Source organism: Falco biarmicus, chromosome 3 (assembly GCF_023638135.1).
Source record: "Falco biarmicus isolate bFalBia1 chromosome 3, bFalBia1.pri, whole genome shotgun sequence".
NCBI classification, from domain to species: domain Eukaryota; kingdom Metazoa; phylum Chordata; class Aves; order Falconiformes; family Falconidae; genus Falco; species Falco biarmicus.
In genome coordinates, this window is record NC_079290.1 from 101,575,722 (window position 1) to 101,603,257 (window position 27,536).

Sequence of the window (27,536 nt, forward strand, 5' to 3'; positions counted from 1 at the left end):
ACAAGAACACCTTCATAATCCAAAAGGAAAGAAACATAGTCATGCAGTTCCCTGGAGAAGCTCAAAGTTCCCGTGCTGGCAACAGCATCACACCAAGGAGAAATCCTTCCCCACTTCTGGTCCCTGGCTGACCTCGTAGATTGGCACTCTCATTTCTCCCTGTGGATGGGAGGGATGAGTCCAGCCATGTTGCCTTGCTCCATCCTGATCCTCCAAGGCAACTCTCCTTTCCCCCTCAAGGAAGCATGAAGAACTCCTAAAGACAACTGGTCAGGACTCTGGTGAGTCAATAGCTGCTGGTGTTGCATTTTTTACGACTGCTTCCCCAGCACTGTTTCCTCCATGCCCCTCTGCACATGACTACTACACAGAGCAAGTGGTACTACAGTTTTCTTGTTCACCTGGAAAATCACACGAGGAGCAGCCCTGTCAGCAGTGAAACTCTGCTCTTTCACTGATATGCTTTTCCATCCTTCTCTGCATTCAATTATCTAATGATTTCAAGCAAGTATGACCTCTACTAATTATGTACTTGGGGAGCTGCAGAAGAGCAAATCATCATACTGTATGACAAGAAGTGCAGACTTCGAGAAAGAAATAAATATTTTTGACAAGTAAATCTAAATATCAAAATATCCTTCAGGGCTCTTATTCCTGATCCTAGGATCCCCTAGGGATTAAGTAAATGCATTTTTAACCAAACACAACTGTTGAGCATTCACAGGCCTCAAAACTGAAATAAAGCCAAAATAAGATATGAACATCTCTGATATTTCACTTCATTCTAACCCTTAAATATAAATTCTGAAGGCATACCAATTAGACATTAAAAGGCTCATTACATATATTCTCTTAGCCATCTTAAGCTTTCTTAGGCAGAGCTTTATGTATTTTGAGCGCACCATTATTCCTGCAAATCCAATACACTCAGGACAAGTCAGGCCTAACCTACTAAATAAATGTTTGACACACTGCATTATCAACAGAGCAGTAGCTGGAATCTAAGACTTCAAAAACTTTACCTTGCTTAACAGATCAGCAGGTAACTGGAAATTTTAGAAAGACAATGAATATTTCACAGGTATCTCACTTCAAGGATGGGAGCACTGCAGATTTCTGACTTGGCCAGCTTGACAACATTTAGTCTCTACAGATTTCTAAATGTATACAAGTTACTGAGCTGCTAGAGGGTGGCAGTCCATAAGATCACTCTGAACTCAATGCTCTATCCCAAGTCACATACAGAACCCCCTATACCTGACTGCATTTATGGCAAGGATGCTCCCAGGGCACAGACTCTGGAGGCCTGTGTTTGGTTGGTCTCGCAGTTTAAAATCTCTCTTCAGGTTCTTGCTCAAAGAACACAGCACCCAAGGACACTGCATCCTGATGACTACTGTGAAGGGAGGAACAGCATTTTTGCCACCTGCTCTGTCTTGCTTGTCAAAACAGCTTTGTCTGGAAGCTGCAGAACAGTGTGTCAGCATGGATTTAGGAACAGAGCTATAGAATAGCTGTGGTAGAATTAAGCAGAGGATAGGAAAGTGTATAACATGCAATGAACAGAGGGTATTTCATTAAAGTTATTAGCAAAAACGTTTTTAAGACCTTCATATTTTCTTAATCTATATAAAAAGACCACAGTTTGAGAGTTTTCTTGCTGGTATATAATCCAAACTATTTGGAGGCATCCCAGCCTTTTCACCCCAGTATAAAAACTTAAGATTTCCTTAATAACAAAATTTAGTTTCCAAAGAAACTTTTTTTGAGAAGGAAACACAAATATCTCCATATGAGATTTGATTAAAATATCTGCTTGCTGGACAAAGAGGCACATTAAAAAGGAAAACCTATCACCAGAATTTATCGCAGGCAGCATCTTATTTTACTAGAGTCACAAGTGCCATTCCCAAACCAAAAAAACTTGAAGGCAAGCCAGAAGTTTGTGTTAGACATAACTGGCAGGGTTTGGGTGTCAGGGGACTGGCTACAGGGGTCACCCCTGCGGTCCCTGTTTTGGCAGTGGATGAAAACAATCCACCACACACCAACACTGCAACCACTTGGACACAATTAAGAAAGGGCAATATCCACTGGGGGCAGGAACACGGGAGGACGTGGGTGGGATGGACAGCAGGAGAGGGGTGATGTGGAAGGGTCATTATTGGGCACAGGGCTGGAGACAGACTCTTGGAAGAAGACTTCACGCCACCTCCCAGGGGACTAAGGCACACAGAGAAGCCCACACCGGAGCAGAGGAAACAAGGAGGAAGGAACAGTGGCAGAAAAGAGTAAGAGCCAACAAGTGGCAAAAGAAAATTTCTGCATACTGACCCCAACCTCCTGTGCTGCCTGTCACCAAAAGGGCCGAGCATAACATGCAGTGAAAAGAAGGGCAGTGGAGACTAGGAAGGGGAAAGGAGATGCGTCTGGACTGAAGTTGAACCTGGGGAATGCCAGGGAAAGGCATTTGCCAAAACCGCTTGCCATCTTCACTTCTTTATGGATGTCTAAATTCAAAGGATTCCCACTTGGGAAACAAAGGCTGCACAGGCTTTGGCAGTTTCTCAAAGCCTTCTGCTTCTCCAGATTCTATACTTTTCTCGACGTTAATAGAGTCATTTAGAGTCATTTCACGATTCATTTAATGAACAGCTTTCAATGCTATTCCATCAACTCTCTACAGCTCTGCTAACGGAGCACTGCCCTATCACCTTAGTTCTAATTACTGTCTTATCAGCTCTTCAACGTCACTACCAGGTAGAGCTAAAAACTGACCCAGTTGTGGAGCTTCATCCCTTCTGCAAGAAGCAAGCTCATTCCTCAGCCTTTCCACAGGAATTTCAACAGCTCTGTTAGCATAACATTAGCATAATGTAAAGGCCACACAGGAATGCCTCTGCTGTGTCCCAGTGAGAAATAGTTTTCTCTGCATTTCACTTCACAATAAACTCCCATCTACCCACAAGTGGTGCATGAACAAAAAGAAAAATCTTTCTATGCTGGCTGGGATGGCAAAAAATGAAAGTAAAGACTTAAAAGTAGGCTTGGCCAGATAATATCATTTACCATTACAAGATGTGAAATTTCAACTTTCATAAAGCTGTAGTCACATGATCCCTTAAGAGATGGGAACAAATTCGCTCAGCTCCGTTTGTCACACTTCAGGTGAACTCAAAGTTGTATGGCACAAGGCATAAGCAGTTCAGTCGGCAAGGATCCTGGCAACTGGCTAAAGCTTAGCACAGTGCCCATGTGGCTGCCATTTGGCAGCAACGTACAATGGGGACAAGCTTCAAGTCTTACCGCACACCCAAAGTGCACAAACATGGTGGTGCGTGAAGCTACTGCAGGTTCTTTCCACGACTTGACTTCCAGCACACAGCACTGGCAGTAACCAGAAGATGCTTGTTTGTTTTCCCTAGCAGGTGGAACAAGAAACAGGAGATGACCTTGGTACAGCAGTGGTTGGTTTCCTTATTTTTAACTTTTTAAGAACAGCTCAGCTATTGCTCTTTGTTATGCAACTCTAGTACATGACAGAATGTCACACCAAGTTTATCCGTGGGAACAGTATACTTCAGGATCACACTTTTCATATGTGCATTTATATGTACTTTTTCCATACTAATAGAAAAAAAACCCTAGTATCTACCCCTCTCACCTAAACTCCCATATTAATTTATGCTCATTTCAAGGTCTGCATGGTAGATACTTTTAAAAACAAATCTTCTGTAGTGAGCTCTGCTTGCAGAAGCAGCACCCACTTTTGAACTTGCAGTAGCACTTTATCAAGTATTCTTCCATATGTATGGAGACAAGTTCTAATCTCTTCTCACTCGTGCCAACACATTCCAGACAACTTGGTCAATCATAAAAGCTGCAGGCTATCTTGAGCCTGGAGGAGGTGATCCCTGAAAAGCAACCCGCTCTCATGGTCCCCACTTATCCCCAGGACAGTCCCCCTTGGGATTCTTCCAAGCAGATCCCACAACAGGCCAAAGGCTGCTCTCCTGAAGCCCGTGGCTGTGACACTGCTTTTTGACTCATTCCTGCCCCTCTCAGGAGTCTGAACTCCACCTCCACTTCATGGCCACTCCACCATCCCTGACCAATGCCTCCTTGCCTGCAAGGGTGAGAACCAGCAGAACCTCTCTCCTTGTCAGTCCACAATCACCTCTGACAACTTCAAGAAGTTATCACCAACACACTCCAGAAACCTCCCACATTTCTTGCACCCTGCTCTCTTGCCCTCCCAGTAGGTACCGAGGTGGTTTAAATCCTCCAGTAAGGCCAAGGGACTGTAAATATGAGGCTCCTCCCAGCTGCCTGAAGGCTTCACCTGCTTCTTCCTGACCAGGCAGTCTGGAGCAGACATGCACCCTAATGGTGCCCACAACAGCTGGCCTGCCAGCCCCAACCCATATAAACTCTTGACTAGCTCATTGCTGTCTCTAGGCAGAGCTCCTAAGCCTTGCCTTAGAACATGCTGAAGAAGAACCCTCCGTGATCATGAGCCAGCTAGGGCAAAAGCCCAAAGCATTCTTTGATCAAGAGCAGCTGACAGAGCTTCTGAGAAGCTGCTAGAGGCCCCAGCCCCTGCTAGTCGTCCTTCTTCCAGCTGCAGGAACCACTTAAATTCCTCACAGCAAGAATCCCAGAACTTCTCAGAATATCTAGAAGATCTTGAAGCAGAGCCCAGGAACTGCCGCACCTCTACGCTGCAATGGTATCCAAGACATATTGTATCTTAAGCCTTGCTGTTCTCCACACAATTTTGCCATTTCAGTCACCCCCTCTAAGAACCTCAGTTGTCACAGATGTCATGCAACTTTCTTACTTACATGTATTTTTCTTCCCTACAGTAATGGCAATACATTATCTTTATACAGCAAGAGATAGGTAGTTGCTGGTTACAAAAATCTAGTGGAGTTTAGAGCAATCCAGCTAACATTGCTTAATTTCCTCTTCCCTCTAGCTGGAGCGTGTGTCAAACCCAGTAAATGCTGAGTTTCAACTTTCTAACTGATCCCACTCTGTTCTTCAGGAACCAGAGCCCCTTTAGTCTCAACTGATCTACCTGGGTGGCATAAATAGAAAACAAGTGCATCTCACTGAAGTATTTAGGGTTGAAGTATTTAACTTATTTTTCTTATTGCCAGACTCACAAAAAGGATTCTGAGACTAAAAACATCTTATCCACTTTACCCCACTGCACATCATGGTCCAAACCCACCACTGTCCCTCCTTATGCCTGCCTCTCAGATGTTTTAAAAGCATTACAACAGGTGTTTACCCAGCACCATTACACCTGTAACACCACTATGTGTTAGTAACATGAAACCCCCAAAACAGGGTGGATTTTATTGGTGGAGGAGCTTATGCTTACTGGTCTTGGCCTTTGGATACCAGATAATCCACGATTGCTCAGCTAACTTCTAATGAGTCACCAAGGGTCAGAAGGAAGAATATTGTAACGTTATTACACCAGGTCCAAGCCCAATCATCTGTATACTTTCAAGCAGACCCCACAATGTCCCCAAAGGAGCTCTGCTCCTTATATAACAGAAAAATTAAGAGTCCTTTAGCGATTCATCTGCCTATTAAGACAATCCTCTCCCCTTCAGCATTTTCTACACTGTAACAGCACTAAGTTATGTGAGTGTTGGGGTTACATAACAAAGCAATAACCTAATTTGATTTGAAAAACAAAACATTGCCAAGTGGCCTCACCATACTCTGCCTGCTTCCTGAAGGGCAAACATACCTCTTCTTGCAAAGCATCATCAGGTTGTGCAAGAAGTTGAACAGCTGCTTCACCTTCAAATGCCTTCCTGGGGAACGGTGTAATCTCTGGGAGAGATGACCACCTCTCTATGGAGTATTCAGTGGCAGAGTTCAATTCAGAGCTGTTTTTATTCAGAAGGCTTTCCACCTTCCCAGTCTCCCCTTTGTTTTCAGAAAAGTCTTCCTGATTATCTCCATCACCACCCATGGAAGAGTTGAAGCCGTTTTCACCTGCCACCATGAGGCTCCAGTCAGCATAATCCGTGCTCTCCTTCTGCTCATGTTTGATGCTCACCTGAAAGGGGTCCTGTTCCAACTCTTTATAATCATCAATGTATTCAGGTATCTCCTCAAGGCCGGGATCTTTGCCAAGCAGAGACAGCTCCTTCAGGCTACTCACTTCCTCAGACAGCTCATTCTGGAGTCCCACAGAGTGGACCATGCCTGGGATCGCTTGCCCAAATCCTAGCAGTGAGGCTTGCCTCTGAGAAGGCCTCAGCACAAAAGTAAGATAGGACTTCACAGTTTCAATTTTTTTAGGTTCACAATTCTCTTTGTGTTGGCAGTTCACGATGTAACAGCGTCGTTCAAACATCCAAGACAAGTCACAACCAGAGAGGTCACAACATGCTGCGATGCAGTCGGACACTGACATAGCACGAGGAACTCGCATAATTTTTGTGTTTTCTAAGTTGGGAGATATTACTGCACCTGAGTAAGTGGCTCCTTCTCTGCACTGCTCACAACTGGAACCTGAAACAACACCACCAACATAAGACACAACACTACAACCAAGCCATAATATAGTTTACTGTGACCAAAAAATGGCTTATCACAGGAGACAAAATAAAGACAGGTGGTACCTCCTTAAATAAAGTAATTTCCTTTCACTAATGTCACTACTACTTTTGTTTCAGCATGCCCCTTTGCAGTAGTATTTATACTTTAGAGGATTTTTCAGTGTAGGATCTCTGTATGTTTTTCATCATACCTCTTGCTCCCTTGCTACAAATACATACAAATGAAAGTGAGTTGCCAATACTTAAAAACTGGAGCAGAGCAGGGAACATACAAAAAATAAATCATGGAGTATCTCCATTACCCCCACAGCACAGTGAGCAAAACATGTTTTAAAACAACTCAAGTAATATTCTGTAACATGTCATTGTTTCATCTGAAGGAGAAGGAAGCAGAAATCTACATAAGAGAAACATTTACCATCTCACCTGAACTTCATGAAGAGGCCCTCACACCAACATAATTGCTGGGCTTAATATAAAACCTGGATCAAATTCTCAAACTCTTGCTACTTTACCCACTAGTTCTTGTGAAATCCTAAGAACTTGCTCCAATAGGGAGCATCTTTCCTTCCTTTGCAGTGAAGTGGTCATCTTTTCGTATGACAACAGAATTATTTTCATAGCACATCACAGACTGAGCGTGAAGTGTTCAAGTCAGGCATGAATCTACATACCGTATATCTGAGGGAATTTTTAACATCTCTTCTAGGTGTTTTTCTCCTGGTTATAACAGCTCTTCAGAACTCCTCTCTCCAAAATGCAACTTAAAAAAATCTAATCAGGCTACAAAAAACACTTGAGTAAACCCAGGACATTCTTCTTAGCAAGTCTTGATGAAAATCATGTTAACTCAATCAATGAAAACAAGATGTCACCACTGTGGAGCTAAGACAGTAATGGAAGACAGAATTATTCTGCCTTTGCATTTCATTAACAGTTGAATTATGGCTGCAGAAACCTCATTATTCACAACAGTATATGGCAGGGGAAAAAGAAAAAAAGCAGCTTGACTAACGGATCCCAGCTCAAATCTGTTGAGCTGATGGGCAGGAAAAATGAAATCAAGTAGGAATAGGCTGGCAATCGGGGTTAGGTCTGACCATGACCTTAGAGATGCAGAGATTCTCCCGCACATGCAGTACATTTAACCACCGCCCTACAGTTCCACCCACATCTTCTGGGCTGAACTGTAGTTTGGTCCCTCACCATACATGACCTGAATACAGCTACTGAAATACTTGTGGGGCATCATACTGCCCGGGATGAATGTACAGCTTCCAAAGTAGGTTAAGTTCAATGCAAAAACCCCAAACCAAACAACCCCCACCCCCCCCTAAAAAAAATAAAAATTGCACCACACACTGAGGGATAGAGAGGACAAGACTTTACAAAGGTTTTGCAGAGCTGGCTATTTGGGATGAGGAAAAGACAAGAAACAAAAACAAATTTCAAGAAAACATCAATGACTTGCATACAGGTATAACTGAATAGGAAGCTGACAAAAAGGATAAACAGCTTCAAGTACCATTTTTCTGACTGCAGCTGCTCCCTCACACACAGCTGGGATGCTATTTACTCTTCTATTTTACACTTTCAGTGAAAAATCTGCCCAGGGGAACATGAATTTAAAACAACCTATCCTGTTCTAATATAGCCCCGACATGAAGTTTCTTTACCTGTACCCAGGAGATGCTCAGAATTTGTGCATTTATTTATTTATTTATTTTCACACTGCATGTAAATAGTTCCTCTACATTCCCTTTCACCTCCAGAAATGTAAGAACCTGGCAGAGACTCTGAACTGTCATCACAAGTCTTTCCTTTAAGTCGTCTGCACAACTTAGGACAGGGGAGCCAGCAGAGCTCTGGGTTAAAATGAAGTATAGGAGTCAGGCTGTCCACTTAACCATTTGGTCCTTTTTCAACCCATATCAATTTAGTTAATCCTGTAAATCAGCAGGGATATGAGAAACAGGCCTTTAAAACAGGGTAAAACAGAAACACAATTCTGTGTGAATGTGCAATATTAGGTCAATAACAACTCATCACAATTAATTCCTTAGGACCAGCACTATTGAGGTGGGTCGAAACTCCTCTGAGGGCTGTTTTCATCCCTTCCCTTCTTTACCTCACCCCTGAAGGAGAAAGTGACCAACCTGTTAAGAAGTTTTGAGGTTTCATTATTTATTTGTTCAGAAAAGAATAGCCAAAAATTCTTGTCTTAGAAACAGACTTACACAACTGGAATAATCCAAACCTCTAACCTGAGGCCAGACTTCAAGTCCTCACTCAGCCTGATGACAAACAAAGCTTCAGGTCTCACACTGCCATGTTCAGTTTGACACACCAGCTACCACACTGCATAGTCAAGCTCCCACAAAATTAACGGTGTTTCTTTATCCAGAGAAACAAGCCCAGCATATTCCTAAGGTAATGCATGACTTCCCCCAAGCAAGCATCCTAGCCACAGGCCTTAGCTGCTCCCTTTTTCAAATGTCAGAAGGCCTTGGTTTCATCCCAATATAAAATGGAAAAAAATTTAAACTTCAGAATTTCTGTACAACAGGAAAATTATTTCCCTACCAACTCTAAATTAAACGTAACAGTGTAATCCAAATATCAAAGTAATCAAGGTTTCATGTTTTGCTTCAACTAGGGTTTTACCTGAGTAAAATTCTAGCAGTAGATGGGCAAGAAAGGGTGAATTTAGCAGGCTATTTCAGCCTGACACTAGGTATGTCCATTAATTGTGTTCAGATAGAAAACAGGTAAGATCTACTTCGAGTGAACTTAGTCTGATCTCTGATTTCATATTCCCCTCACACTGTCCAATCTCCAGCCTGCAATGAGCTCAACTAAGAGATAGCAAGGTCTCTTATTTACAGAAAATTTACTGAAAGCGTGCCACATGAATGGTCACAAAGTGAGGTCTGTGTCTATTAACACATTACCTGCCCATTACCTGCTGTCTGAGGTCATAGCACAGCTGTTTTCCATTAGTTAACCGAACTCAGAAATTAAAACACTGTTCTATTTTAACCAGTAATGGCAAAAAAACCCAGCATCATGCAATCCTGTTTATTGTTTCAGAAGTACTCATCTGTGTTACCAACAGAAAGACTGCCTCCCTTTATTATGAGCCCTGAAAGCCTTCTGGTGCCTGGGCTAGCAATATCCTAAAGGTTCTGCAAACCAAGTGTTCCCCTCCCTTTTAGCTGTACCTTGTTATGTCTAAAGCACGTCAGCACTGACCCAGAGACATAGTCAGGCAAGCTGGTTACCCTAAAATCCCAAATCCATACACTCCACCAAAACCCTAATAAAAAGAGTCACACTGTGGAATACAGCTTCATTTTAAAGAGATTCCTTCCTTTAGTGAGGAAACATCCACACCCTTCTTGGAGCTGTATGCTACAAATCTTTCATATCTTGGTGCACAAGCCCACGGATGTCAGGAGCCCAGCAGGAACACAGCTGTTCCTGTCACAGCTGGCTGGAGACCTTTCCTCAACTGGACATGGAGAGTAGCTGCAAAGCCTAACAGATGCTCTCTCCCATCTCCAGCAGGCTCACACAACCATGAGGGCCTGGAGCACCTGAATGACCTGGAGGCAAATATTCTTCAGTCAGTAATTAGGAAACTGACAGCGCACTAATGCTGGGTTTACCATGGCTAACTACCCCAGTATGAAACCCTACAAGGACAGAGCGACCCACTTTGTGGGCTGGTTTATTTGTTTTCCCTAGCAGCAAGCAGTATAAGCAGCAGAAATGGGATTGAGGAAATGTGCAATAGAGGAGAGCTCAGATTCAGACCCTGCACCAAGAATAGTCACATTTGACCAGAATCACCTCCCACTACCTTCTTGCTAGCAGCACAGCACTGAGAGCCCATGTGGCACACTGTTCTCACAGCCTGAGAGCCTCTGAATGATGTGCACATGGAAGGTCCTACAGCAGTTTCCTACAGGAAGATCAGGATTGTCCCTGCTTTCTTGACATCTGCTCCCTCCACTCTAAGCAACAAACTAGTTGTATTCCATTTTTAGGGTTAATTATTTTTTAAAAAATCTATCCAAGTAACTTTTACCTTATTTTGTTGAGTTTTGAGATGAAAGATGCTGTATCACTAAGAAATAACTTTTTTTCCTACCACCATAACACGTTGAAACAATTTTTTTAAAGTTCTGGAAGCAAAAAAAAAATTTCAGTTGCTTCAGAGGAGAACTTGAACTCCAATTTTCAAGCTAGGGCCAATCCCACAGCAGAGTTACAAACCACCGAAGAACACACTTTATATCATAAATGCTGAAAAAGACTTATTTTCCAGCAGCTTTAGCAAAGGCCTATAGAAAGTACTGTCCTAGAAACCAGAAAAGCTGTATTACTGAGAACTTCATCAATAACTAAAAGGTCACTGCATTAGTTCCTCTAACAACAGCTAACACCTCTGTACACCACAAATATGTTTTCATTCTTTTTTCTACAGGCTGCTTTTAGGTTATTTGGTGTTTCCCCTCCCTTTCCCTGAAATCTCACAGGACTTTAAACAGGGACACATCTGGCATACCAAAGTGTTCTTTTGGGCCTCAGTAACGATGCTGACTGCAGATTAATCACTGCAAGAGGAGGAGAAGGAGAACAAACAGACAAAAAAGAAAAAAGCTCAGTTACATAAAAGCAAATTCTCAACACAAAGCTAAAGCCAAGAGCATTCTAGTTAAATCTACAAACAATGAAGCTGCAAAGTATTTCTGGCCATTATAGCAGCCTTCATGATGTTTATCATTCACTTGGTGTTCAGGATCAGTTAAAGCTCCCTAATTAGTTCAGTGGGCCTGACAGTCCTCTCCCAAGTATTGTTTTCATTGCATGAATTGTTATCATCCCTGTTTGCCACTGATAAATCAACCAAGTGCTATCTAAAGACAAAAAAAAACCCACCTAAAAACAACTACCCAGCCCCTAAAGAACACATCTCCCTCCCCCAATTTTTTTTTTTTATTTATTTTTTTTTTGTAAAGCAGGCTGTGGATATGCTCACGATCCAAACAGGCCCAAACTGCAGACCAGGATCTAGCCTGTCAAAACAATTCATCCAACCCATGGCCCCATTCTTCCCTTCATTTACACACAAGCATCTAAGCCCAATGAACCACTCAACAGACAGCTTGTCTGCCCCATCAAGGACACAGGATATTTGCAGTTGGAGGCTAGAAGGGTCGATGCATAGGTGCAGCCATTACATCCCTCCACCAGGAAACACCAGACCACTTCTAACAGACATGGACAATGTAAACTAACCTGACATACTGCATAACTCACTATAATCTCAGAGATCATAATCAGGCACTTCACCATCTTGTCTCTCTGGAAAGATCTGTGTGAATCAGAACACATTACTAGAACATCTAGCCATGGCAGTACAAGCGAGAAGAACTGCTAACCTGGGGTCACAGTGCATTCTAACTGGCATTTCAGAGGCATACTACGTTTTAAGGCATCCTTTGACACTCCATGAACTTTCATGCATTAAATACATGGGAAGAAAACAGTATTCATCTTGTTCTTCAAAGTCCAAGACCAGCAATAATGAAATGTGTTGAAAATTGATGGCTTGTAATGTATTTAGAAAAACACTCCCCTAGAGCAAAGAAAAGTATACTAGCGATGTGCAGCAAAGACTCTGGGAGGTCATGTAATCTACAGCTGGGCTGCATGGAGACTAGACTGCACAACACCTGTGACTGCAATTACCCACTAATCCATCTTTGTGCCTTTGTTGGAGTGGCTAGTCTCAGAACAAAGCACTACAGTATGAACACACAGTACGAGAAAACTGAGAATCAGCCATGAGAATGCTATTATATGTGCAGAAATGCATTTCAATAGCAGTATCTGCAAGTTCTGCCTCAAATGCCAGATTAGAATATGCCTGATAAAGATGAGAGCTAGACTGAATGGATTTCAAGGTGTATTCCGAGTTGCAAAATAAACCCTTGTTTCTGTGGTGGAAAGCAAAGTCTTCTATATCTCTCATAGGAAAAAAAACCAAAAACAAAAACTTGGATGCATTAGCTTAAAAACTATTGATTTTATTAACGGCCAGAATAATTTAAATCTGTTTCCATACAAGCTGATTTCATCAATGAATGGATATAAGCCAGTGAAATGAGACTGGCATTACAAAGAACACCTACATGGAGAAATTGGGAGCTGCATACACAGGTTTCGATGCTAAAAAAGCACAAGCTCATATGCAGAGGAAAAATTGCTAAATGAACATCCAGAAAATTCTGAGCCTGAGCCAGTTCACCTTAAAGCTTGCACTAAAAATAAGTCCTTCTGACTTAAAGGTGAGCATCCATTGCTGATTTATTTCAGCAAACATATCCTGGAACCAGCAAGTACCTTCCATTTTAGGTAAGGGGTAATATTAATTGGACAGAAAATACTGTAAATACTCAAGATGGAAATAAATACTAAAATCTTTACTAAAATAATATCTGACACTGGAAAGTATTAGCCCCTAAACATTATTGCTGGTACCTGAGACACAGTGAGAGGCTTGGAATACAGCCAGCACCTGAGTATAATGGTCATGTTTTCAGATAAATCAAGAGAACTTAGCAAAATTGCAATTAAAGAATGAAAACAAGACTTTTTATATGCACATGGAGGATATTCTAGCCTGCTAACAATTACCAGCATTATAAAAAGCACAAAATTTTGACATGGTCTACAGCCAAAATTCAGTATTTACTGCACATTATTACCTTTTATTGAAGTGGCTGTGGTTTGGTTTTTTTAAAGATAGGGCATAGACCCTATAGCTGGTACTCATTATGCCATAGGACAGCATTTTATTTATTTACAGAAGGCATATTTATTGTTTACTACAGCAATAAAACCATCAGCTCCATGTTCCCTTCAAAAAACTTAGCATGATGAGATCCTCAGGGTGATCTAGCTATCCCCCCCATCACCCAACATTTCCAAATTCAGTAGTCAGTTTAATTCTTAGCACATTATAAAGGCTCTCTCTCATGAAACAGCCATACCTGTTTATACCACAGGAGATGAAAACCAGATTACCGAGGATTATTTTCCCAATTCTTGCCAATATAGACTCTGCCAGTATCTCAACAGCCAGAATTCAAACACTGGCTTTTAAAGAAATAAACCTCATCTTTGCATATATTGTTCTGTAGGCACCCTGTCGAAACTGCCTTTGCCAGATCAAGTCTTCCTGTGACATGGGGGCAGTATTAAGAATTACTATCATTCTTCATCTGATTATGGAAATAATTTACCTATATGTGCAGCTGAAGCAGAATCTTACAGAACTTCCCTGTGGTCTTCGAAAAGAAATACATGTCTGTAAATCTGATCATGAGGTGAGAGATAAACAAATGCATTTATGCTTCTCATAAATCATTCTATAATACTTAAGGAAAAATGTAGCTTAGAACACAAACAACATGTCATTCTTTAACTGCTGTCCTGCAAGAGAAAGGAGAACTCTGAACCCTCCCACTACCCCTTCTTGCCCCATGCATCTCTCCTGAAACAGCCCTACTGAGATTGGCTCCAGCTACTCACAACTGCCTCCCTGCATTGCAATCAACTGCCAGTTACAAAGCTGTACCTTACAGGAACTTTTTGCACTGAGGAGTCACGAGATTTCCCAGCTCATGCCTTATTCATATTTCATTTGCACCTGTATACACACTCCAGGAGCATGTCTCACTCATTCCATGTGACTCAAGACACACAAGTAGTAAACTCCTACCTGTTATTGCCCACAGTAACAGGCAGAGAACACCAAGTCCAAACGCCATGCTGCACCAGGAAGGCAGTGACAACTGCTTTTCTAACCAGCCGTGTGGATTTAAGCCGTATGTCTTAATGTCGGTTTCCTCTATTATCGTTTAGTACCCTGCTGTGGCCATGAAGCACTGCAACAGACAGCATAGGAAAAAATAGGTCAGATGTGAGCATTAATTGGAATGTCACAGTAAGAGCCAATAGATAAGTTAAATGCAGTCTTTATTATTATTTCCTGACTTCTTGATGGATGACGTAGCAGATCAGGCAAGCTGAAGATCGAGAACAAACTACTTACCTGGAAATCTCATTCTCTGAAGATGAGAAAATGTGCTAGGAAGATTTTCATGCTTGGGCTCCTGTACCTCAAAACCCACAAATATTCTGTCTGCAGTTACCCAGACCTGGTTTTGCTCTGACTAGCAGGTACCCTTACCTGAGGAATCACAGACAGTATCATCCATGTTAAAATCCATGCAGTACTAAGTCAGCTCTTGAGGCAGCCCTCAAGCTGTTCTCTCCCAGCTATCAAGGTAACACAAGCAGACACTTCTCCAAAACTTCTAAGGAGATATTCCTTGACAGGACACTAAATTTGCCACATAAAGCAGCCTAAGCAACAAAAAAAGGCAGTTCAGCCAAACTCACAATTCCCTCACCCCCCGCCCACCCCTGCTCCCCCCAAGGATCTTAAGAACTTAAGTAGATGCTTGACCAAATAACCACTTCTGTAAATGAGAACACAGGCAGTGCTTTTGCCAAAGAACAGCCATTCTCAAGGCAAAATATCCCAGTAAATTCCCTTTGACGTTCATTACATGACTTGGTAAAGGTAATGACTTTCATATTTCAGTTGCCTGGATCTACATATGATAGAAATGCTGCTAACTGGCTGCTTTTGGCCGGTTCCTTACCACACATAATTTTATACGATGAAAGACCATCTTGCTTTTCTCCCCTGAACTACTCACTCCTCAGTAGACCTATTTGTTGCTTAGGCTGTCTTATTTGGAAAATTTAAGACCGGTAATGAGAATCACATCAGTACTGTGATTGAACTGTATACTGCCATTGCTGTATTTTGCCAAGCGTAATGTACATTTACATTGTGATTTCAGTATATTTTGTATTGTTCTAAACCAGAAATCCGCTGTCACATCAAGTACCTGAAATTAAAAAAAATTTGATATTAAACATCACATCCTCCACACATGGAATATCTAAAAGAACCCCATCAGAGAGTACTGGACTCTGACAACTTCTCCTCAGGTCTGTGGCACAAACACTAATTCTGCTCAAGACATAAACAAAATGACCACAGAACATCACTAGGGGAAGGGGAAGGAAACCCCTTAGATTTAGGAACAACTCCCAAGTACAAAAATGTAAGACTTGGGGCAAGCTCCCCACTAAACCAGGAAAGATTGTATTATTAACTTTCCAAATGCCTGATATTTGATTTAAAATACAGCTTCACTTTTGTGACCTTTTTTCTATCCAACATCAACAAGTCCCCCTCCTAAGGCAGCTGCAAAGCAGCCAGAACACTGAAGAGTAAGCTGGTCTCCCAATTCCCTCACATGTTGCACAATTAGAAAAACTATCTCTGATCACAAGGAATAACTGAACTGGCACAAAAAAACCCCAAGAACACAAAACCACCACCAAAATGCACCAGACACTACGCTGCTTCTAGTATAACCTTGTTTTGATATCTGCAGCTAGATATTCTCTCAGGAAGCAGCTCCTGACAGAACACACATAGCTGTGTTTCTCTGCGGCGAACGGGACTCATTTAGCAAGGCTGCACACTTCAGAAGGAGCAACAGGTTGTCCGGATGCTCCAAGATAGCACGCTTCAGCAACAGGGCCTTTTTTTACTGTCTTGCATTTCCCAATTGCTCTTCTGTCCTTCCATCAATTATAAAGTTACTTGGTTCTGTAACAGACAAAAAGCCCCAGAATTCTTCAAAACTTTAAGCCATGTCATTCCAAATGTCCCACTTGGAAGGCAGGCACTGAAACAGCTGAGCCCTGAGCAGTGTCAGGGTATCATCAGTATCATCAACAACTGAACAGAAATGAGCACTTGAGCATACGAGGGAAAGTGTTTAAGTCAGTCCTGAAGGTCCCACACTGTGGAGCATCCTCTTTATTTCACTGTAAGGGTGATGCACAGAGAATTGTTCCATTTTGCGCTACAATGGATTACACAGACTCACACAATCAATCCACAGAATTGCTGAGTTTGGAAGGGACTTCTGGAGGTCACCTTGTCTCCGCTCCCACTCAAGCAGGGCAGCCTGGAGCAGGCTGCCAAGGACCACATTCTGACAGATCCCACTATCTCCAAGGATGGAGGCTCCACAACCTCCCTGGACAACCTGTGCCAGTAAGTGCTCACCCTCACAGTAAGAAAGTGTTTCCCGAATGTTCAGGGGGAGCCTCCTATGTTTCAGTTTGTGTTGCCTGCTGACCTGTCACTGGGCTCCACCTGGCTCAATCTTCTTTACATCCTCCCTCCAGGCACTTGTAAACACTGAAGGGTTCCCCCCAAGCTTTCTTCAGGCTGAACAGCCCCAGCTCTCTTAGCCTTTCCTCATAGGAGAGATGCTCCAGTCCCTTAGTCATCTTCAGTAGACTCCCTCCCATAGCTCCATATTAGTCCTGTACTGGGGAACGCAGCATTGGGCACAGTACTCAAGGTGTGGCCTCACCATGCTGAGTAGAGAGGAAAGATCACCTCCCTTGACCTGCTAGCAATGTTCATCCTAACACAGCCCAGGATATCAACAGCTTTCTTTGTGGCAAGGGCACAGTGCTGGCTCACAGTCAACCTGGTGTCCACCAGGACCCCTAGGTCCTTTTCTGACAATCTTCTTTACAGCTGGGTGATCCCAACGGAGCTGATCTCCCCCATGGGCACATCCACTTGCTGAACTTCATGAGGTTCCTGACAGCCCATCTCTCCAGCCTGTCGAGGTCACTCTGGATAGCAGCACAACCCTCTGCCCTCCACTCACCACTCCTCCCAGTTTCGTGTCATCAGCAAACTTGCTGAGGGTACAGTTTTGTCCCATCATCCAGATCATTAATGAAGATGTTAACCAGTACTGAAGATGGACCTAGTATTGACCCCTGGGGTACACCTCTAGTTACTGGCCTCCAACTAGACTTTGTGCCACCAACCATCATGCTCCAGGCACAGCCATTCAGCCAGTTTTCAATCCACTTCACTGTCTTGCTTATTCCAGCCCATACTTCAACAGCTTCTCTACAATGATGTTATGGGACAGTGTCAAAAGCCTTACTGAAGTCAAGGCAGGCAACATCCACTGTTCTCCCCTCATCTACCAAGCCAGATTTCTATAATGAAATGACTAAGAGGTTGGTCGAGCATAACTTTCCCCTGGTGAATCTATCCCGGCTCTCAGCTATGCAGGCAGTGATCTCCAGTGAAAACAGATTTCTTAAGCCTTTCCAGCTGAACCCACTAGCATATGCCTGCCCATGCTTAGCATCTGCTCATTTATTCTAACACATTGCTCAAAGTGATTATTTTTATTTAGTGTTGTACTTCAGAACATTTAAACTAAACCACAGAGCTGTACAGAACATACAATTTGTATAAACTCTACCTTCCAACAGTTTTTGGAGTGTTTCTGTTGCTTTTGAGAATGAGAACAGAGGAACATAGATAGGATAGACAACTGAGTAAGTATTTACAACCTATTAATGCAAAAACTCCATGTATCTCAGCAGACTGAGGAGAAGAGAAGATGATATAGTGAGACCGTTAATTCCACATGCAGCCTTTTTCCTGATTCTATGGATATCTGCCTAGATTTGGAAAAGTTGTTAGCCATCAAAAATTGATTTGCAGAAGAGCTCATCACTGAAACACAAGGTTTCTGAGATATTGTGCGTTTGCTGTAACCTTCATTCATTCCCAGAAGCAGGCAAATGGACCAGATGTCTAAGAGAGAGTTTCAATCCTTTAGCCCAAGGAAAAACACATCAGGCTCAGTATCAGAACATCAGGAGGTCACAACTAACTGCAGTTAAAGGCAGAAAAATAATTTTGTTGTTTTTATAGGTCTTTTTCCTCTGCAAGGCCATATTTGCTATCTCACTGCTGCTAAAATGAAACAAGTAGCAGCTTCCATATCCTACAGAACAGTTGAATGAGAAATCCACGTGATTACTTCCAGCAACATGAATAAAACCACTGACAATGCAAATGATCCAGATTTTTGAAGCATTACTTGTCCTGAGTTCAGAAACACAAGTAGTTGTAGCAAACAGCTGTGATAAACAGTTGTGGTGGTGTTTTGTTTTAAATTTATATTAAGAAAAATATGTTACCCAAGTTACAAAATGCCAGACTTTGGACTGCATGCACACTCTTGATTGAATCCTTACGGAACATACCATATGAGGATACAGTGAATGCACAAAACCAGCACTGTGTCCTCCCATGCTTTTTTGTGGCTACGCATCTATTAATGTTTAATTTCCACATAATAGAAGAGCTTGCATTCACTGCAAAATTGGCTTGCATTTCCTAATGTTAGGATCAAGCTCATACACGGTCACAATTCAGTGCATAGTTTCTGATCCACAGATGAGAACACAGCTACCAAAACCTGCATGCTTTCTTAAGCAGTTAAGATAGTAAACACTGCTGCAGTGTACACGTGCAATGCTCCTATCTTCCCCCTGGTACTATTCCCCACAAGTGCAACTTTCATCACAAACGCAAGAGACATTAAAATTTAAGAAGGCAGCCAGCCTTAAGATTTCAGCAGTTAAAAATAACTAAGGCCACAAGATTAATTTTCTAGCTGAATCTCTATCCTTCACTGATATCAAAAAGCCCATTATTTTTGTAACAATATGAGCAGACAGCACTGCTGGTAATGACTTTGGAATGTCTTGGCACTCTTACCTAGGTGAGATATGGCAGCCTTGAGAATTATATAGGCAGGTACAGTAACTATGTTACACTCATATTGCCTTACTCTGAAAGCAATGGATTTTTTCTGCTGCAGCTGGCAGCTTTGGCAGCGCTCTAGCCAATAGAAGGGGAATTCTGAACTGATCTCCCAATACAAGCATTTCAACTTCACAAAGTTTTAAACATCTGCAGTTGCTGGTCAGGACCACAACATCTTTTGGCAGGTAACACAGGAATTACAACAGCTTTCCATGGAAAAGGAATTGCCTCTATTGTCTCAGTCTTCTCCAATCCAAATCTCACTCTGCATTTTATTCACCTGGACTTCAATGCAGACTCAATTTTCTCCCTTAGAGAGAGAAAGAGGTCAGCCAAGCAGAACTATGTTGCTACCTCGAACACATAATAAGGCCAGGGCAGGGCTCAAACAGTAAAAAAAGCGTATGGACCAAATGACCTGTATCTGGGATTACATTCAAATCCTAGAGCTGCCAAACAGCAAATACAGCATCAGGCAGTACACTGGCACCCTACAAAAGGTGTAGCCGAACCCCTTCACGCTAACAGAATCAGAGGCAGGAACAAGTAGTGCCATGAAATCAGGCAGAGAGCAATGCCAGACAACAGAAACCTCTGGGACAGCGATGGCCCTGAATGCTGGGCCCAGCCACACTTGCATCGGTGGGAAAGGCAAGCAAGGGCTTCTCACCTCCTTGCCCTTTCAGACCTTAGCAGAGCTAGGCAACATGCCAAAAGAAATACTGAAACAGCATCTGACAGTCAAGCCACAGCTAAAGCAACCCCCCTATTTTTCAACTGACAGCATCTCTTAAAAAGCAGGGTGGCTGAGTAAATGAACACATTACCGATCTGGTGGTCCTACACTTAATGAAAGTGTCTGTATACATATATACACACACATCAATATTTCTATTAAACACAAGACAATCCTTCAGGAAATCTCATGAAAAAATGAAATTAGTTATTTCATCAGCTATTGCACCTGCATTAATACTCAAGCCAGTTAGTTAACAGCTGAGCATTAATACTGCAGAAGAAAGAAAAATATAACTTTAATATGTCCCTAATAACAGAGAAAAACAGGACATGTGCAGGCACTAGGAGTTCTAACATTAAACAGGTACTGTACAAACACATACTACCAAAAGAGCCACAGGTTAGGCATCTAAATAAAGGGGATAATTTTCAAGCCCTTCAGCAGATGTGGAAGACATCGGTCTCATCAATGCTTATCACCTGTGCACAGTAACCTTCCTCTCTCACAAAATTTTCTAACAGTAGGTACCTATACTTGAAAACAAAACCATGACTACTGATGAAAAGTTATTGCAGCTACAGGATATAGCTATAATTGCAAACATCTCTCTGCTTTATTCAGAGGGGCTCCCACAGGTCTTGCTGAAGGCTGACATTAGATTGGCATTACATCCCAACTCCAAATCAATTTCCTCAATCAAGTTCAGGGCACAAACAGCAAGTTAATGGTGACAGATAACAAACTGAATAGCTGAAAACATCCTGCCATGTTACTTTAACATGTAACATGTTAATTTAACATTAACATGCTACATGTTAAGTAGAACGGTTTTAGTTGGAAGGGACCTTGAAGATCATCTGCTTCCAACCCACCTGCAGCGGGGAGGGACACCTTCCACTAGCCCTGAATGGACTACATGCTCCACTAGCTCCACTGACATCCCAGCTCTGTCAACTGCTAAGTGACACCAACCAGACAAATAAAAACAAAACCAATAGTGCTTCATGAAAAGAATCATTCTATTCTACAAGATTACAAAGCAGCCTTCATTACAACTGCTGTGGAGAGAGCAAACAGTGGAAATCCTAAAGGTTAGCAGGTGTATGTAGTGTCAAGGATTACTTACAGGGAAGAAAAAAAAAGATTTGAACTGAATGGTGGAACTGCTCTGCTGAGAAATTAAAACACTATTATTGGTGTCAGGATTTACATCATATTATGGCATACAATAATACATTTCCAAAGTTCAGAATAATTCAGGATTGTTACTCCTTGATTTGTAATACAGACATTTCTATAGCCCTGAGGTCAGCCAGACCAGCTGGGAGGGGGCAGCAACTAATCTAAAACTACCCTTACTAAGAGTTAGCAGGACAGAGTGAGATCTTTAGACACCTGAGAGCCCCACACTCCCCAGTGACAGGCCAGGGATGCAGAAGTATCTCACCTCAGAAGAGAGGCAAACTATCAGACAGTTCCTCTAAAACAACATACTCTGCCTTCCATATGTTTTCCATTTTCACAGGAAGATGGCCTCACTTACCAATTCTCTCTGCTGTCATCAAGTAAGTACTCTGCAGTGAAAATGAAGTGAGACCTGGAAAGGGAAAGCTTGAAGGAACAAGACTGTATCTTGTCCCTTCCACGGCCCAGAAGCAAGACAAGCATCCTTACATCCTCCTCTGGATTGTTATCTAACCTGTCCCTAAGCTTCCCACGAAGGTTATTGCAGAATTTCTCTACCTATCTTCTCTCACTATTTAGCTATTTTTACAGCAGGAAAACAGACCACAGAATAAATCTATCCATCAGGTATACACAACAACAGTTTTGAGCTTTGGATGGGGAAAAAAAAAAAAAAAAGATTTAGTAGACTGCCTGGAGGAAGGAGACATAACATGGAAGGGATGGTACAAATATTTTCCAAACTTGCAGAGCTTAAAGTTGTTGCTGTCCAACAGCTGACTGAAGGCTTGTGTGACAACTTTGCGTGGTCTCAATCCACTTCTAAGTGCCATTATGACAGAAAGCAACACACAGAGCAAGCTGCTCTGCACAGCGGGCTCCAACTAGAGACCAAGACATCCTTTTGCAGCAGAACTACAATTTGCAGGTGAGGGCTGATGCTTCTGGAGAAACTCACATAAATTATAAGGAGAGTTAGAAGACAGATACAAATGGTTTAAGCTGGATCACAGAAGTGCACAGAACACAATAATTTACCTATTTTGCACTCGTTCAAGGTAAAAAATGACCATACTAAAACTACAATAAAAAATTTGCTATAGTGCTGGGTTGAAAATGAGTGTTTTTCTCTTCTAAAATGATAAACCCTCAGAAATAAAAAGGAACTATTAGTTGATTCAAAGCACCTTTGTACTGCATTTCTCAGGATTTTGACAATTCTTCCTTAAGTACTGTTTTCTAAACTACAGTAATTCTTGAAAAAGCCTCAGTCATCAGCAGGAAAAAAAACCAAACCACACTCTCTCTCATAAATGCAGAGAAAGCCCTATAAATCTGAACCTACGAGATTCGCTGTCTTTCACAGACTATCAAGACTTTAAATACAGGGTTTTGGGTGTGTTTTTTTAAAGGAAAACTTTATGAGGCATGAATTTTAAGTCACTGTCAGGATTTAGGAGATCTCATTTATAATACATGAAGCCTTGCAATTGTTAATACTGCTATTCAATAACTAATACTTAAAAATAATCAACTCTTCTTGTAATTTGATCTCTACCTAAGTATCAAAGCTAATCTTTACAGATCCGGAGGATGAAAGCTGGTAAATATGCTATGTAGGAACCCTGGACACTGATCTCAGAAGTGCTGAACACAGACATGTTCACAGTTCAAAGGACACCGCAGACACTTGCTATCTCCACAACGTAGAGGGTAGCTACCATGTAAAACATGAGGTTGACTTGAAACAACTAAAGTTTACAACTTCAACCAAAGCAATACCAGCTACAGAAAGGGTAGCAAAAGCTTTTATGTTATTTATTGCCCAGTGCAATTTGAATTGCTGCAATTAAATCAACTACTAGATTTTACTTTAACTTTATAGTGGCAATGGTACTTACCCTGCAAACATTGTGGAGGAAGACAATGCAGAATGAATACATTAAAATTTTACTGCAAAAGTTCATTGTAAGTGAAGTTGGTTCCAGAGAAAAGCAAAACTTTCTGTTCTATGGACTTCAGGCAATCAGTATTACCGTCACTAATTAACAATACACCATACAGCAGAAGAAACAACAGTCTGACACAAAGTCAAATGGATGTGCTAGGATTTCAGGTAATATTTTTGTATAAAAAGACTATGGTGTTATAAAGCCAGAATTAAAAGTTATATAAGTACATCTAATTTATTACAGCTTTCAAGTGCTGTTCACTGACTGATTGGCAGAGACTGGCTCAAGCAATACAAGTAGTTATGTCAACAAAGCTAACTGACCATTTTTGAGATTGGAATATTGAACATGCAGATAGTCACTGCCCGAGATACAATCACACACACTATAGAAAAAAACCTTGCATAAGGTGGTATGGGTATAACAGCAGATAGCCAGAAAAGCCGAAATCTTGCAAGTGAAGTATATAAGCACTCTCTCCATTTGTGTCTTGCTATTTTATCACCAAGAAAAGATGCTGTACATCCATTTATAGACTTGAAATCTTGTGTGTTGATTTAAGAGCAGAGAAATGAGTAAATTTCCATGGCTAAGGAAGGGCAGGGGGAGGATGGGGAAGTCTTTTCACCCACATAACCATGCCAAGTTTTATGTCCATTGTTAGCTTGGTCTCCTGCAGAGAAAAAGCTTACTTGACCACTGTGTAAATAGATTTTTTTTTTTTTTTTTTTTTACTTACAGTACCCTTTTACACCATCACCTGATTTCAGCCAGAGAAGAACAGATTGCCAGCATGTAATTAAGTTCCTATCACTTCTATAAAAACAGCCAAGCCAGAGAAGGCAAAATTGCAATATGAACTTCTACAGGCTCAACCCCAAAGCATGTCATCCAGTTTCCGTAACTGAAAATGGTAGCCCACATGTCACCCTGTCAGTGCAGTCTGTGGAAAGGGGGAATTGCATGCAAAAAACATACAGGCACCTGCAAACACAATGGAAAAATCCTTGTTTGACCTCGAGACACAAATTAAGCGCAATCTTCTTCATTAACTCTCCTGTTCAGAAAACTACTTGCTTTTTATAAACAGATAAAGCACATGTGCCCATGCACAGCCACTCCCCTAAGATGCAAAACCCTGGAGCCCCACCTCAGATGACTGACTAAGCACATTTTACTTCTTTAAAATCCATCTATTATTTAACCAGTGGAACTCCTTGTACTGTGCAGATAAGCTGATAAACTGTACAGAGGACAGATTTATCAAGGAAAACACATCAGGACAGGAAAAATCCACTAAACTGCCCCTTCATCAGCATTAGGCTAACCGCATTCATATTACTTCCAACTGGATTGACTGAATTCCTATCTGCTCAAAGTCAGATCACCCTGAAAAATACTCAACAGTCATGCCCTGGCACCATTCAGAAAAAGATTAGGTACTTAAATGGAAAAGCAACTATATCTGCAGTTAAATTAGATTATAAAATTGTACAGAAAGACACTTTGTGACAGAAATTGAAAGCTAACTGCCTGACAGTAGGAAGGATTTCTCCCCATGGGTACAATATCCATTACAGTGGTTCTGTGCTTCCTCTACAGCGCTGAAATTGGAGACTGCTGGATATACAGCACTTGATCACAACCCCACCTTTAATTGCCAATTTCCTAGTAAGGACATACATTTGGTACTACTAGCAAACATAAAGCATCACCACATGCTTTCTTAAAGGAAAGGCCTAGAAGCAAAGTCCATATAACTAACCAGTATGTGAAGAAGCCCACAGCAAGGCTACTTTTTCAACATCACAGAAGGTACAGCTGGAAAGAACCTAAAGGACTCCCTACTTGAAACCAATACCATGCCTGTGCACCTGGGGAGGAGAGAGAATCAACTGGTTTTGAAGCATTCCTGATGGAGATTTCACTAGCAGGCTCAGAAACCTGACCATGCAAACTCTGTCATCTCCACGCCACTGAAACCTGCAGCCTGCTCAGACAGCATCCAAAACCAATACAGCAAGAAGTCAGCCATATGCAAAGCTGAATTAAAATACAGCATCTTCAGGTTAACAAAACTTCACTCCACGTAGCTCATTAGAATTGACAGAATTGCAGCTCATTGGTAGGCAACTAATGAAGATGTAACAGATTCATACTTGCTTACATCCGTTTTCTGTGGAATCTGAAGTTTTCAAAGTGTTACAGAAGTGCACCTCCAGCCCTCCATCACAGTACTCCCTGAAAGAAAATGTGGGGAAAGACTAAACTGGGTAAGCATCCCCAGAGCACAGACTCCTCCACAGACCACAACCATAACTCCAATTAGCTTCAATAATGTAAAATCCAGGCTACATTGCATTTTCTGTGCTCACCCTACCTGCACCACTCAGACACACTATTTGACGTGCAACATGCTGAGCAGCTCAACCCCCATCATCTGAGGTACCAAAATTTAGTATGGCCAGTATCAACTACAAACTTTGTATTATGCCAGGTTTTTAAAGATTCAGATGCAGCCCAAGAAAATGCCTAAATGTGAAATATCAACTGCAACACTCAACCTTCTGAAACATGAGTGGGTAATTAAACAAGACAAACGTCCATTAGACTTTTAGTAGGGGACTGATCCTCAGCTACGCAAGATATTGTAAAGGCAAAGGCAGATACAGACCCTACCCCTGAGTTTAAAAGCCAATATATCCTGTATGAACTCCACTATCTCGTCAGTAGAGTCAGTATGAGGCACATAGAATGGTTTGGACCTCAAAGATCATGTAGTTCCAAGCCCCCTGCCGTGGGGGGAAGACACTGAGAGCGCTCCTACAGCACAAACAGAGAGAAGGAACACAGGGCAAAGCAGTTGGTGCCTGATTTTGTTCGCTCAGCTATGTGGCTGTTCATAGGTTATCTGTGATATGCTCCTGAAGGTGGTCAGGGGAGTGACTGAACTGCCTTCTGGTTTTGTAAGCGATCACAACATAGACGGCACCCAAAACTGCAGTGATATAAAATTCACACATAGTATTTTCAGGTATTTAAGCTCTGCTCTACCACTCAGAACACAATCCGACAATGCACCTGACACCCAACACATGAGCACTGTGCCCACCGGTCACACAGAAATTACATGTTTAGGCTGCAACAAACGCACTTTGTCAGAAGACTGGAGACAAGAGTAATATTCTTACATTCTTTGGATATGTAAATATTCAAGTATCTATATACACACACATATACATGGAGGACAACAAAGCTATGATTTCTTAGTTCAAATCAGATATTGCCACACGGACGGGCTCGCTTAGGAAACATCCCAGCAAAACTATTTGATCCTTCATACGCACATATATATAGCAAGGTATACTTTTATATATCCATATGAGTAGATCTACCTGCAATGAAATACCAAACCACACACACCTTCCCCGCAAGCAGCGCACGGCTGCTCCTGCCGGCTCCCGGCCCCCCCGGCTGCCCCCCCGCGCCGCCCCGGGGCAGGGCGCAGCGCTCCCCGCAGCCCGGCTCCTGCTGCCCCGGCGCCCTGCGGGCCGGCTGCGGGCGGCGCTGCCCCGCGGAGCCCAGCGCCTCTGCGGGCAGCCGCGGTAGCTCAGCTCGGGGAGGCACTCAGCCGCTGCCCAAGCGAGGAGCCGGCCAGCACCGAGCCCGGTTTTCCACCCGCTCCCCACCTGCGGCGGCACCTGCGGCCGCGCCCAGGCCGCGACGACCAGCCTACCTGGCGGAGGGCAGGAGCCGGCGGGGCCGCCGCGGCCCGCTTCCTCCCCCGGTGCTCGGTGCCAGGGAGGGGCTGGAAGCCGGCGAGGTGCCGGTGGAGCTCGGCGGGGCCGGCCCGGGCGGCGAGGTGCCGCCCGCCTCCTCCCCGCTGCTGACTCAGGAGCAGGCGCCTTCCCTCCCCGCAGCCTCCCGGGGGCGGCCACCGCGTTTCGCGCAGGATCACGGCCCAGAGACCCCCACCCTCAGCTCGGCACGCACCGCCCACCGCCGACCCGGCGCTGTGGCGGCCGCGCCCGCTGCAGCGGTGGGGAGCTGTACCTGTGGGCAGCGGCTGCCTCAGCGGAGGGGAGAAGAGGCGGGAACCGGCCCCCAGGCAGGGACGCGGGAGCTTCTCGCCGCCGGCAAGGCGGGGAGCTGCCGCGCGTCCATCTTGAGGAGGGGGCGCGGGAGAGACGCCGGGCGCAGGGGGCAGAAAATGGCGCCGCCCGCCGGTAGGGCCGCCAGCCCGGCACGGG

At 43.0% G+C, this 27,536-nt stretch overlaps 1 protein-coding gene across 2 annotated transcripts in view; it reads right to left on the reverse strand.

Annotated features, from left to right (window-relative positions):
• Nucleotides 1-27,245, reverse strand: part of KIAA0319 (KIAA0319 ortholog) — a 59,357-nt gene extending 32,112 nt beyond the window's left edge. For both annotated transcript variants that reach the window (XM_056333312.1, XM_056333311.1), the window contains exons 1-3: nt 27,023-27,245; nt 14,380-14,545; nt 5,768-6,540 (exon numbers count right to left, since the gene is read on the reverse strand). In XM_056333312.1, coding sequence (XP_056189287.1) covers nt 5,768-6,540; nt 14,380-14,428 — 822 coding nt within the window. In that variant the 5' untranslated portion in view covers nt 14,429-14,545; nt 27,023-27,245. The remainder of the gene's footprint in view (nt 1-5,767; nt 6,541-14,379; nt 14,546-27,022) is intronic.
• Between the last annotated feature and the right edge of the window lie 291 nt (nt 27,246-27,536).